Consider the following 14,831-nt stretch of genomic DNA (forward strand, 5'->3'; position numbering starts at 1 on the left):
ACCACAATCAACAGAACAAGCTGGAGTGACAGGTTCATAACCCAGAGACTGCCCATGCTATGGAATAGGCTTCCCATACATGTCAAGCAGAGCGCCTCACTGGCCCTTTTCAAGAGAAATCTTGATGAGTGGATGGGAAACAGAAAATACACCCCAGGGATCACTCCAGTGGCTCTACTCCTCAGAGGCTCTGGAAACTAAAGTTGAGTGGCACGATGCCAGGGTAATCCTATGGGCTAGGCTTGTAAAAGGCTCCAGGGCCATTAGCCTAGTACACATCTATGAACCTTTGAACCTATATCATAGCTGGTGAGTCACTTTACTCAAATTACATCTCCAAGCAGTGGAATTCCCTCCCTCAGTCTATCCTAACAACCTTTAACCTACCCAACTTCAAGAAACTGCTCAAACACCACCTTACTAAAAACTGCATTTGCTCATGTAACACTCCAGGCTAGATTCCCTCAGTTTTATTCTTAATTCCTTCATCACTATCCTTTCACTGTCTCATATTATTAAAATAAAATCACAAGAATAACAACCAAATCCCTCCAACCCTCTCCCTTATACTCCCCGTCCACCACACCTCTCCCCTATCTACCCTAACTATACCTAATCTTCTTTATTTGTCATCTTTATCTATCATAAACCCCGGTACTCCTGATACACTTCTAACTCTATCCTGTTTTCTTCCTTCCCATGATCATCTCTGTTAGTCCTCATTGCTTAATCTCTATAACACTGAATTCTTCCAAGTCCTAGTTCTCACTGCAGTCCCATCTATGCTTATCCCTGTAGTCATATATTGTATAAATTACTCTATATTCTTCTAAACAATACTGTCTGTAAGTTTCTCAGGATGTTCCTATGTTGTTTAATCATATAACTTTCTGTAAATAGTAGCAGTAGCGGAGTAACTACTGTTTATTCATAGGTTCATACTAGGCTATCTGCCCTAGGGCATTTATAAGCCTAGCCAGAGTGTGTTTGGCTTTCGCCACCCATTTTAAATTAATTTTGCTATGCCCTTTTTTGAGGTTAGTATACTGTGCCTCTGTCTAACAGTGACACAGAAGTGATACCCAGGGTAAACCTACGATCTCCCATCCACTCATCAAGATTCCTCTTGAAGACAGTCAATGAGGGACTCTGCCTAACCTGGAATGGGATTTTATTCCAGAGTGAAGGGAGCCTCTGGGTTATGAATCTGTTCCTCCAGCATGTCCTATTTATTTCAGTGCTGAGGTTCAAGTCTTTCGAGCGCGTAGCTTGATGGAATTTGGATTTTCTGAGGTGCAGCATGTCCATTAATTCCGGGTTGGACATGGCTTTATACGTGAGGCACAGATCACCTCTGAGCAGGCGGTATGCCACTGAGTAGAGCTGGAGTTTCTTTAACCGGGCAGCATATGGCATCTGTTTGAGCCCTTTGATCCTCTTGGTGAGGTACCTTTGGGGTCTTTCCAGTTGCTGCAGGTGTCTGGTAAGGTACATCCCAAAAGGGGCATTGTACTCAATTATGGACCTGATGAGGGATAAGTAAAGAGGCACAATGACCTCCCCTGATCTAGATGTGAATCCCTTCATGATTAGGTGGGCTATATAAAATGTTTTTCTAACCACTTTGGCCACGTGGTTGTCAAATGAGAGATTGCTATCAACTTGGGTCCCCAGGTCCCTAATTACTTCTTCTGTACTTAATGGATTACCACCTATGTGGTAATTTGTGGGTACTTTGCTTTTGACAAAGGGGATGACTATACACTTTTTGGCGTTTAGCTTGAGGCCATGGCTCTGGCACCAGTTGTCTGTTTCTATGAGGCCCTTTTGGAGGATGCTTGTGTCGGCTGGAGAGTCGATTATGGCACCCAGTTTGCAGTCATCTGCAAACTTGGTCAGCCACAGTCCTTCCGTGTTGGCCTGTACCGCCGAGAAATATATACCGAACAAGAGAGGTCCCAGGACTGAGCCTTGTAGGATGCCACTTGCAACTGGTTTGGAGTCTGACATGCCTCTAGCAATTCTAACCATGTGGGTTCTGTCCTTGAGCCAGTTTGCAACCCATCTAGTGACACAGGGGTTTACATTTAAGCTGGTGAGCTTATCTATAATGCCCGAGTGGGGTATTGTATCGAAGGCTTTTGCGAGGTCCAGGTAAGCTGTGTGGACCACCTTCCCCTCGTCAATGGCCTTGGTGACTGTTTCAAAGAAATCAACCAGGTTTAAGAGGCAGGATCTGCCCTTAACAAAGCCAAACTGGGTAGGATCCAATGTCTGTAGGTCCCAAATATCTTTAGTTATGAGGTCAATGATGATCCTTTCCATAGCTTTGCAGACCAAGCTAGTCAGGCTTATGGGGGCGATAGTTTCCAAGATCCGTTGAGGCACCACCTTTGTGGAGAGGGACCACTGTTGCTGTACGCCACTCTTTGGGTACATATCCTGTAGTAAGGCTGAGATTGAACAGTAGTTTTATGTTTGGGTTTAGCTCTTCTTGGAGTTCCTGTAGGATGCAGCCTGGGACACCGTCTGGTCCCATTGATGCTGTGATTTTTGCTTTGGAGAGGGCAGCTCTTACCTGAGCATCTGAGATGTCAGGGGGGGCAGCACTCTGCTGGGATAGATATTTGCCCTTTTGGTGGGGAGGGGGGGAGAAGTTTGCGCTGAACCTGTCAGCTAGGATGTTGGCAATGTCTGTGGGTTCGGTGTATTTTCTGTCATTTTGGACTAATTCTGAGCATATCTGGGAATTCCCACCCAGGTTCCTAACATAACTAAAGAAAGCCTTGTGATTATCCTTAGTGTCCTGTGCAATTTTTCTCTCGAAGCTGGCATTAGATGATTTTATGAGTGCCCGTAGTTTTTTGCTAATACTGATCAGAGATGCCTTCCCTTTTTGGGATTTTGCTGTATCATGTAGTAGCTTCCTCCTTCTATTGTATAGTTTGTTTATGGCTGGGGTCCACCATACAAGACGTCTGCCTTTGGAGGATTGGGTCTTGGTTTTATTTGGGATTGCATGATCCATGCATTCCTGAAGGTGTTCATAGAATGTGTTTATAAAGGATTATGCAGTCTGGGCCATATTTTCCACAGGCCCAAGGGCTTTGAAGGATTCCACCTAGGTTTTGAGGAGTGTGAATCTTGCTTTAGAGAAGTTTTTCACTGTGGTTTTCAGGGCAGGGGGTGGAGTCGGGATGTGAATATCCAGTGAGATTAGTTTATGGTCTGATCTTACCAGTGAGGGATACACTTCTGGTCTGGAGCATAGAGTCCCTATGTTGGTGATGATCAGGTCCAGTATGTTTTCCCCTCTTGTGGGAGTGGTAACAAGTTGTTCCATAGCATTTGAGTTTATAAATTCTAGGAACCTTTGGGCTAGGGTGTTGGAGCTAGAGTAATGCTCCCAGTCTATGTTTGGGTAGTTGAAGTCACCCAATATAATGGTGTTTGGATAGACCTTCATATTTTCCAGTGTTCTCAGGAAGGCCGAGTGGGGTTCCTGGGTTTGGGAGGGTGGTCTGTAGCAGGCTATAAACTGGAAGGCAGTTTTACCCACTGTTAAGTCTCTGATGCTTCGTGCTGTGCCACCAACCTGGAGGTGTGGGTATCTTTGACGAATATTGATACTCCCCCTCCTTTTGTGGTTCGGTCCAAGTTTTGGGGCCAAAAAGCATGGTATGAGGTATAACCTGGTAGTGCTGGGGTGCTCTCGGGAGCCTTGAACCAGGTTTCTGTTACTGCACAGATATCAATGTTCTCCATGCTAAGGAGAGTTTCGAGTGTATGCATCTTGAGGTTTAGACTTCTGGTGTTGAGTCGCATTACTCTTAGTTTCTTATCCCTTGTGATACCTATGGAGGTGGGTGTGTCTTTTGAGCCTTGCCTAAAAAAGGCACTATGGGGGTAGCAAGAGCCTTTGCCAATATCCGAAAGCCCAGGGGTGACAGGTGCAAGCCGTCCCTAGCGAAGCATCGTGGCTTGTCGAGCATGTCATCCCAGGCTGACAAGTATTGAATCCCCTTTGAATGACACCAATACTTAAGCCAATTGTTGAAATTGATCATCTTGTCTTCATATTGTGGCATCATTCTTGGTGATGGTAAGATGCTACTCAAGGTCAGGGTTATACCGGCCTGGGCTACATGCTCAGAGAGCTCTTTTATGTCTCTTTTCATGTTGTCCAGGGAGGTACGTCTCAGGTCATTCACACCAGCATGGACAATGACTGAGTCATATTTGTACTTGCCTTGGAGTGACCTGAGTGCTTGTGTTATATGGCAGATCCTAGCACCCGACAGGCAGCTCACCGTGACCTTCTCCTTGTTCAGCCTGGTGAACGGGATGTCAGTGTGCCTGACGATAGAGTCACCTATTACAAGTGTATCAGGTGTGTTGTTTAGCCTTAAGGGCTGTGACTGTTCGGCACACTGGCTTTGTGAGCTATGTGTTGCATGTGTTTTGTTTTGGGGTAGCAGTTGCTTGGGTGTCTGCTTTGGAGGTCTCTGCTGCTTAGGCATATTTTATTTAGAGCCTCTGAGTATGTTTTTGTGTGTTTATGTGTTTGGTTTGCTATCACGGTAGGTCTATGTGAGACTGGAATTGTAGTGAGTGTGGTTTCCTTCTCCTCCTGACTGGTTTTGCCAGTACTGAGTTGAGAGAGCTTAGCCTCCAGTATGGCTATATGGTTGCATCTCTCACATGTGTTGGAATTTGTTGGGAGGAGGAGAGGGTTGTCTGTGTACATGAGGCAGTTGTAACATTGCCTCAAGATTCCCAGATTCACCAGCTGGACCGGAGAGGAGATTGACAACTGACGTTTGGACATGCTAGAATAGTATTGGGAATTCCTTTATAATTGAAAAAAAAGGGCCAATGGGGAACGAGGTACTCAAGGGGAGTTTGTGAGGGTGTAGTGCTTTTAATATTTTAGTGCTGACTTATATAATTGCTTTAGTGAGCAAGTGCCAGGTAACTTAAATGCAATGTGGTACAGGTAACTTAAATGCAAAAATGAAAAACAGTAACTTTCTTTCAAGTGAAACAAGGAAATAAGTACAGTAAGCAATGCAGATATCACTGAGGATCCACAGAAGCGCTGGAAATCCGTGTTTTAGGTGGAATTAGCATTTCAGGGAAATAAGCAAACAAACAACAAGCATACAAACAAAGCTAGATTCAGCAGGCCTGGACCTAGTCTATGCTACAGCAAACAAGGTGTACCAATTTCAGTAAGAAACAGTTCAAATATGCAGACACTATAAGCCTTTAACCAGAAATTCCCAGCTCAGAAGGACAGAGTCCAGCCTCTCCTCCCATAAGAGTGCAGACCACAAACCTTCTTAATGTAAAATAACTGGCCTGAAGCCCAAGTGCTTAAACCAGAACTAATACACTTTTAGAATAAAAGACACTGAGCCCTCAATCAGCAGTTCCCAACTTAGAAGGATGTAAGCTAACTGTCCTGCCACCACAGTGCAGGCCACAAACCTTCCTAATGTAAAACAACTGGTCTGAAGCCCAAGTGCTTAATCCAAAAGACTTAGAATGATAGCTACACTTTAATCAAGTTACTACCAAGCAGTAATAAATACAATTTAATATTTTAAAGAATGCCTGGATTAGTGCTCAAGTTATACAAACAAAGCTAGATTCAGCAGGCCTGGATCTAGTCTATGCTACAGCAAACAAGGTGTACCAATTTCAGTAAGAAGCAGTTCAAATATGCAGGCACTGTAAGCCTTTAACCAGAAATTTCCAGCTCAGAAGGGCAGAGTCCAGCCTCTCCTCCCACAAGAGTGCAGACCACAAACCCTTTTAATGTAAAATAACTGGTCTGAAGCCCAAGTGCTTAAACCAGAATTAATACACTTTTAGAATAACAGACACTGAGCCCTCAATCAGCATTTCCCAACTTAGAAGGATGTAAGCTACCTGTCCTGCTACCACAGTGCAGGCCACAAACCTTCCTAATGTAAAACAACTGGTCTGAAGCCCAAGTGCTTAATCCAAAAGTCTTAAAATGATAGCTACACTTTAATCAAGTTACTACCAAGCAGTAATAAATACAATTGAATACTTTAAAGAATGCCTGGATTAGTGCTCAAGTTATACAAACAAAGCTAGATTCAGCAGGCCTGGATCTAGTCTATGCTACAGCAAACAAGGTGTACCAATTTCAGTAAGAAGCAGTTCAAATATGCAGGCACTATAAGCCTTTATCCAGAAATTCCCAGCTCAGAAGGGCAGAGTCCAGCTTTTCCTCCCACAAGAGTGCAGACCATGAACCCTTTTAATGTAAAATAACTGGTCTGAAGCCCAAGTGCTTAAACCAGAATTAATACACTTTTAGAATAACAGACATTGAGCCCTCAAGCAGCAGTTCCCAACTTAGAAGGATGTAAGCTACCTGTCCTGCCACTACCGTGCAGACCACAAACCTTCCTAATGTAAAACAACTGGTCTGAAGCCCAAGTGCTTAAACTAAAAGGCTTAGAATGAGATACACCAAGCAGTAATAAATGCAATTGAGTACTTTTAAGATGACGCAAAAGCAAAATAAAGTAGGAAGAAACACAAATACAGTAAAAGCAGATACATTTTTTTTTTTTGAGTGAGCAAATGAGATGGGCCCAGGAGTTACAGGACAGAAACAAGTGCAAATGCAGGCCTTCAAATCAGAAAGTTGAGAGAGATGGAAGACCGCCCAAATGGCCAATAACTACAAATTCTGGGCCAGAACCACTCCTTATGTGGTAGACAGGTTACCTAGTGCTTACCACTCCCACTGATAAGCTAGAAGGCTTCCCTCCAACACAGAAAGGCTTGGGGGCTCAGAAGCTTACAAATAATCCTGGATACAGCAAATATGTATCTGGAACACTAATTACAGGAAAGGTAGGAAACAGGCTTACAATTTTTTTTTTCAGAAAAGTAGCAAAAACAGTAGTAAAAACAATTCACATACAGTGCAAGCTGGTACACTTGAGTATGTAGCAATATTAGTCCACACACAGTTTGAAAAAATTTAATTAAATTAAAAAGGACTAAAAGCAAGTGCAGAAAGGGTTTATTAGGTAGAATGCAGTAAAGAGATGGGAAGAACAGGGAGGGGGATGGGGAAAAGTTTCAACAGAGATGTGAGGAATCAGAGTGCAAATTATAAAACCAAAAAAAATATACTGATCTCTGTATATTTGCAGAACAGTAAAACAACAGATATCTAAGCAACAATTTAGTGCTATAATACAGAATAATACAGAAAAATATACTCAGCTCTATATATTTGCAGATAGTCTTGTAAGGCTGTCTCTCAACACACAGGTTCCACTTTAAATGCAGACTGCTGCTATTAACATTTCAAATTAAGGGAACCTTGAGTTAACATGAAAAGAATTCCTGCACGTAGAGCAGTTGCCCGGTTCCAAATGTAACATAAAGCAGAAAAAAAAAACACAGAACCAGCAAAATGTGGATCCTGAAAGCAACAATTTATTGTGACAGGTTAAAAAACCTACACATATGCAACACTTTTGCAACAGACCGGTTTCGGTAGGATATACACAACCTTCTTCAGTGAAAATAAGCAAAGCAAAAATGTGACAAAATATAAAGAGGTTACAAAATGCCCATTGGTTAATTCAAAAATTATCATTGAGGCCAGGTGGGAATAATCCCCCCAGTTTGATAATCCATTTCTTTTCCTTAATATTAAGAATTGAATGCCAGCCTGCTTTATTTGTCCTATTCCCTTGTATAATGTCAATAGCCATGAATGTAAATTTGGCAGTAGTGTGTACCAAGGAGTGTTTGTATAGAGCATTCATTATCTTATTTGTCCTAATATTGCTAATGTGCTCTGTGATTCTGATTCTGAGTGGCCGAGAGGTCTGTCCAACGTAAAAAGCACCACAGTGACAACTGGCCAGATAGATAAGCCAGTCACTGCTGCAGTTGGCAAAAAATTTTATTTCATAGACCTGAGAACAAGTCTGACTGGAAAATTGTTTTGATTTGTTGATTTTGTCACAATTGGTGCAGTGTCCACATGGAAAGCAGCCTATGAGTGGGTCCCTTGAAAGTGTGGTTTGTTTAAATTGCATATGATTGTGCCTGCTGCCATGCTTGAAATGATTAAAGAAACCCCCTAAATTTTTTCCTTTCCTAAATGAAAACTGACATCGGTCTGGAATAAATTTAGAAATATCAGAATCATATTGTAAGATGTTCCAATGGTTATTAATGCTGTCAATTAATTGGTTCGAATTCCTGGCATAAGTAGTGGTGAATCTTAATGTGGTGCTTTTGTCAGAAATATGTTTCTGATACTTGAGAAAATTGTTTCTGTTAGAAAAGTTGGTCATATTGCTGGCACTGGACACATGGCCCATAGGATAACCCCTGGACCTAAATCTTTCAGTGAGATCCCTCCTATGATGTTGAAAGGCATTATCAGTGGAAAAAATATGTTTGATGCGAATGAATTGTGACTTGGGGATATTGCGTATGACATGAGGGGGATGAAAACTAGAAGCGTGTAAAATAGTATTGTATTCAGGATGTTTCCTGAATACTTCCATAGATAATGTATAATATAGAATAATACAGAAAAATATACTCAGCTCTATATATTTGCAGATAGTCTTGTAAGGCTGTCTCTCAACACACAGGTTCCACTTTAAATGCAGACTGCTGCTATTAACATTTCAAATTAAGGGAACCTTGAGCTAACAACACACAAGCAATAGAAACCAAAATGGGGGGGGGGGACAGTTTCAACAGAGATGTTCTTTTTTATTTAAATAAATTACTGTAAATGGTAGTGGAGCTTTTCTCCTTGGGCTTCCGCTGAAAATAGGCTTTGTTCCCAGTCGGACTCTCCCAGTAAACAAATGTAAAATAAAATAAATACGTTTTTTAAGGGTGCATGCTCTGAAGTTTAATGCTCAAAGACTGTATGTCACTGTCCGTATTGTTATATCAGTTCATTGCAACAATTTGTTTACCTCTGCTTCTGATTGTACTTTGCATTAACGTTGTAATACCATGAGAGTGACACATGATAGAAAATATGCCTGTATGTTTTGTGTTTCTTACTTAAAACTGTAATACTTTTGTAAAGCTATATGTAAGCACAGTGGAGCCTGCAAAACAGAGAACTGCACAATTTGTGAAGTTTTATTTATAAAATGTCTTGCTAGCAAGGGGATAATTAATGTTGTTTACATATGTAATATAGAGAATGTGTATATATATATATATATATATATATATATATATATATATATATATATACATATATATATATATATATATATATATATATATTTATATATATAAAATCAAAAATGTCATTTTGCAGTGATTATGAGACGACATGCACTCTTGCAGGAAAGATCTCATTGCCTGTATTTTAAGCACCCTATCTGTGCAATTATATTTCTATTCATTGTGCAACTCTAGTTACCCCTGCATATTTATTTTCTGCCAGATTAGGCAAACTTCTTTATTGTCTAAGAAATGTTTTATTTATTCACTTTTAAGATGTTGGGGCTCATGTTTATATATGTATTTTTTTATTGTCTGTGAAGAGGGTAGTATTTAGGTGTCTAGGTTCTCCAGCTGTGGCATTCATCTACAAGGCAAACATGCATTACCACTGGAGTATTTCTATAATTAGCATTGGCTACTGATCTGGCAGATCTATCTTGCCAGGATGAAAACTTTGTGTGAAATGGCACAGTTCTCCCAGCCTTCGCTGAGAAAAGTGTGTGTGCGTGTGCGCATGTGCGCGTGTGCATGTGTGTGTGTGTGTGTGTGCATGCGTGTGCGTGTGTGTGTGTGTGTGTGTGCATGCATGTGCGTGTGTGTGTGTGCATGCGTGTGCGTGTGTGTGTGTGCATGTGTGTGCGTTTGTGTGCGTGTGTGTGCGTGTGTGTGTGTGTGCGCATGCGTGTGCATGTGTGTGTGTGCATGCGTGCGTGTGTGTGTGTGTGTGTGTGTGTGTGTGTGTGTGTGTGTGTGTGTGTGTGTGTGTGTGTGTGTGTGTGTGTGTGTGTGTGTGCATGCATGTGCATGTGCGTGTGTGTGTGTGTGTGTGTGTGTGTGTGTGTGTGTGTGTGTGTGTGTGTGTGTGTATGTGTGTGTGTGTGTGTGTGTGTGTGTGTGTGTGTGTGTGTGTGTGTGTGTGTGTGTGAGAGAGAGAGACAGAGACAGATAATTTCTTGAAAGGCAAATACTTTGGATAAGGTGCTTTGGAAGACAATGAGGTTGACAGAGACATAAATGAGAAAAGGACCAAGAGTGCTAGGCTAAGGACTCAGTTTGGTAACTGATCAGTGTGCAGTCCTGGCTTGGGTGTGGATGTTGGAAGCTCATAACCAGGCAAACAATGTATATTCCCCATTTGCTGTTGAGACCAGGTTTCATTTGATGAATTGGTCAGTGTACTCGTGTCTATCTTTTGTACCCCTATCTGCTGAGTGTCGGTGTGCCTTGTGAGATTATCCATCTGCTGGAAGATTACAAAAGTATTTTTTGCTATTTTAAATCTGATGGAATTTTATTTTATTGAGTTATACCTGAAAAAGTGTGCAGAGGGTTGCATTTTGTTTACCTTACCTTCCTGTTGATAAAGTTAGGATAAAGATAAAGATGGGAAATGTGCATGTTGACCTTGTAATTACTGCTTGTGGGGTAAAGCTTTGGAGTGTTGGTTGGCTATATCTAGCAGACTTTTGGGTCTTGAGTTAGGATATTCACAGGAATTAGTCAGTTATTTATTGTAATGTGGTATGTAACTTGGCATTTATTGTTTTCAGGAGTTACTTTCTGACAGGATGCCATGGAGAGTTTTGGTCATAATTTTGGTAGGTGTACACTTACTCTTGATATCTGCTTTTGTGACTTTCGTGGACATACTGGCGTAATCTGTTATAGATAGTCTATGGATAATGTATTGTTTGTAAATGACTAAGTAGTTAAAATGAGTAGAATATGACGAGTGCCACTTAGCTTAGGTCGGTGGTTTGTTTTCTAGAATTTCAGTGATGGAGTCTCAATCCTTGTAAACAACTTAGTGCAGGGCAACTGTTTGAGTCTTGGTAGTTGTGATTGTGGTATAGTACAACTATGTTATAAAGATCTTGCTGTGGAGACTTGTAACGTAGTTGATAAATCTCCATTCTGTGTATCAGATAAAACAGCAGACCCGTGTAGCCCAACCCAGACCTTTTTCCAGTACAATTTAATGTTTGCTATTTACAAATTGAACACTGCTATAACTGTCCTCCTGTAATGAGTCATGCTGTTTGCTTTGGCTACATTGGGTTTGCTGTTAGTCATTGTAAACTAATCACTTTATTCCTCTGTTATGTTAGTAAGTGGCTTTTAAAAATTACCCCCTTTTAGATGCCTAAGTGCCCATCTTACCTTCTGCCCCATCTAAGCCTTCAACACCTTCTGGCACCTCTGAATTCAGGAATATTTTTTGATTATTTGTCTTGGATGGCATCTACTGTCTCCTAGGAGTGAGTTTCTTGAAAATAGTTTTCAACAGAGGGATGTCTGTAAAGTCCATCCTTCCTGGTGTTTTTTTTTTTTTGGTTAAATGGGTGGGGTTTGTTGGTTGATCTGATGCTTGAATGAAGAAGAAACATTTGCAGTTGTACATTTTTGTTGGTCTGAAATTTCAAAACTTCGAACCCATATGGCCAAGACCATATGACCAAAGTTTTGAAACTTTGAAACTACAACAAAAACACTAAACCTAGACAAAAAGCTCACCTTTACATTTTTGGAGGAGGGCAAACCCTCTTGTAACCTCCCCACACCCCCTGCTGCTTAAATATACCAACTCTGAGATTGCAGTACAGTGAGGAAAATGGTAAATCTCCCATTACGTTCGTACAGGTGATCTCAATTCAAAGTGTTTGAAGGTTCAAAACTTTGATCGTATGGTCTCGGCCATATGGGTTTCGAAGTTTTGAAACTTTGATAAAACAAGATAGACCCATTTCTTACTCAAACTTTTTATTCATCAAATGATTTTCTAGTGTCAGAATTCACCAAAAGTATGTTTTGGTGACTATTAGAATTACTGAAGAATGCAATGTGGAATGTGAGGTTAGTGGGAATATGTGGTAATTCCAAAACTAATTTTTGTTTGTCATGAAAGTTTCAGCATCGGGGATAATTGTGTGTGTGTGGGGGGGGGGGATTGTGGGTTAAAGTTACAGTAAGGGCTAAGGAAGGGGACAGAGGTGTTAGTTTGCTTGGGTAATTGTGACATGGGATTGGGGGTTGGCATAATGCTTAAGGTAAGGAGGGTTTGATTCTCACCTTTGCAAAGTATGACTGGGGTCATTAGCCTGGTTTTTACCTATGAAGTATGTTTGAATAGTGTATGTGTGTGTATGTTGTGTATGGTGTGTGTGTGTGTGTGTGTGTGTGTGTGTGTGTGTGTGTGTGTGTGTGTGTGTGTGTGTGTGTGTGTGTGTGTGTGTGTGTGTGTGTGTGTGTGTGTGTGTGTGTGTGCAGGTGTGTGTGCACATGTGTACACCTGCCTGTCTGGTACTTGCTAGTGAGGCAGGGTGTGTTCCTTGCTTTTATTACACTATTTTAATAAGTGCACAAACATGTTTTGGATACACAGTGGGGTGTTATAACTGGAATTATCTGTACATGTATTTTGCATTACAGCAGCAGTAACATTTGTTACATGCCCTTATCAACATATGGGTAATGCAAACAAGATGCATTGATGTCATGATTAAAGCAACGGTAGGTTCAAGGATTTTATACAGGATGTTCATGGTATGTGCACTTCTTTACAATTATTGTTTTATTCCATCTATTACCTAGTAATAACAGTATAGGGCCCACAAAGTGTTGTATATTAGGGGGGTAGGTATCAGCATAATATGTTTCATCCATTCTGCCCACTTCTACCACTGGAGTACTGACACACACACACACACACACACACACACACACACACACACACACACACACACAAAATACATAGTCACAAATCCAGTTACAGAAAAAGTCAAGAAGAGTACTTTCTTTAAGTCAGATTTATGAATTTTGCTTATGCTATCTATTCCATTAATCTGAAGGGAAAAGAGACCCTATTTGTTCATCAAAATGCCCTTTATCCTACATACTTTGCATTTATGCATTAATATTTAAGTCATTTGTCAGTAAAAAAGTTTGCCTATCATAACATTAAACCTGCTGTGTTTTAAATGTGTAGGATGATACCTGAGATAAAGCTTCATGAGAGTCGTATCTCTACATTACATTCAATGGTTGATCAGACTTGGCATTTTTACACTGAAATGGTAAATGTTATTAGATATTAAAAATGAACTGCAAGGTATAAATTACTGGATGGCTTAACTTAAAAAAAAAAAAAAAAAAAAAAAAAAAAAAGATGTAGACCCCACTTAAAACATAGGTGGTCATTAAAAGTTTACTGTTTTTGTCCCAAACAGGTTGAATTTGAAGATGTGATTGCTGAACCAGAGGGAACACACAGCTTTGATGGTGTTTGGAAAATAAGCCATACAGCTTTCACAGTTTCCAAATACTGGTGCTACCGTATCATCTCTGCCATTTTTGGAATCCCACTGGCATTGATTTGGGGTTTCTTCTTTGCCTGCATCTCTTTCTGCCACATTTGGGCTGTAGTACCTTGCATCAAGAGCTACCTCATTGAGATACAGTGCATCAGTCAGATCTATGCTGTCTGTGTCCGCACCTTCTGTGACCCTGTGTTTGAAGCACTGGGCAAAGTCTTCAGCAGTATCCGGGTTGCTATAAGGAAAGAAGCTTAAAGAAAGTATAATAAGGAGGAAGATAAGATCCTGAGGAACGTTTCCAAACTGGTTTCGGAAAACATGCACCATGAATGGGACAAAATTTATTTACTGTTGCTGGCTGAAGATAAAACCGTTTTTGAACATTTCAGCATTTGATATACTTGAAATATTAGAAAGTTTTATCATTGTCAACAAATATGAATGCTTCATAAAATATAAGCAGCTTATATTGGCTAAAAATTGTTAAGACTCTTAAAATTTGTTAAAGTATATTATGAATGGCTATAGAAGGGTAATGTGTTTTATAGCTTTATTGCATTTTTACCTCGAGAAGTTGAAATGAAGGAACACAAAATACTAAAAGAAAATTTGGTTTACCTTTTCACAGTAATGAGTCTTTTTTTTTTTACTGGCAAAATGGATTTCTTATCCTAAAATACACATCTGGCTTTACAATAGCCTGCCCCCCTCCAAAAAAACAGTATTGTACATATCTGATATGAAAGTAAAATGATACAGTCAAGCTTGCAAACAAACAAGCACTTCTTGTTCTGATTACGCCAACCCTAGTTTTAAACTGTACATGTATTTGCACATTTGGCAAATGCTAATTACTCTGTAATGATCAGTTTCATTTCAAGAATACTACAGCCGATGGATTGTTCCCAGAAGTAGGTGCAGGTATCATCACTTTTCAACAACTACATAAGAAAATTGATATCGCAAAATGGTGGATGGTTAAAAATTGCAGGCATTAAAAGTATATATCACTAATAAAGGTTTCATCAGCTTGTGGTTACTTCAGTCTAACTGTTAAGACCTGGAAATAATGATGATGATAGATAGAGGGGGCATGAGTTTGGCTAAAACCCCCTAACAATGCCCTATGTTGATTAATTATCATTACCACAGTGCTTATCAATTTTAAAGAAAGCAAAAGATGATGTCAAAGCTTTTGCCAATATGTGCTTTGAATATCTGTATTTTCATTTGGGGTAGGAAATATTG

General features: G+C 40.3%; 1 protein-coding gene across 1 annotated transcript in view; it reads left to right on the forward strand.

The window, feature by feature from the left end:
- CAV3 (caveolin 3) overlaps positions 1-14,200 on the forward strand; it is a 179,406-nt gene extending 165,206 nt beyond the window's left edge. Inside the window, exon 2 of the mRNA XM_044080366.1 lies at positions 13,497-14,200. Coding sequence (XP_043936301.1) covers positions 13,497-13,838 — 342 coding nt within the window. The 3' untranslated portion in view covers positions 13,839-14,200. The remainder of the gene's footprint in view (positions 1-13,496) is intronic.
- The last annotated feature ends 631 nt before the right edge of the window (positions 14,201-14,831 follow it).

The sequence above is a fragment of the Protopterus annectens genome, chromosome 8.part0 (genome assembly GCF_019279795.1).
Source record: "Protopterus annectens isolate FY-2018-M chromosome 8.part0, PAN1.0, whole genome shotgun sequence".
In the NCBI taxonomy this organism is placed as follows: Eukaryota; Metazoa; Chordata; order Ceratodontiformes; family Protopteridae; genus Protopterus; species Protopterus annectens.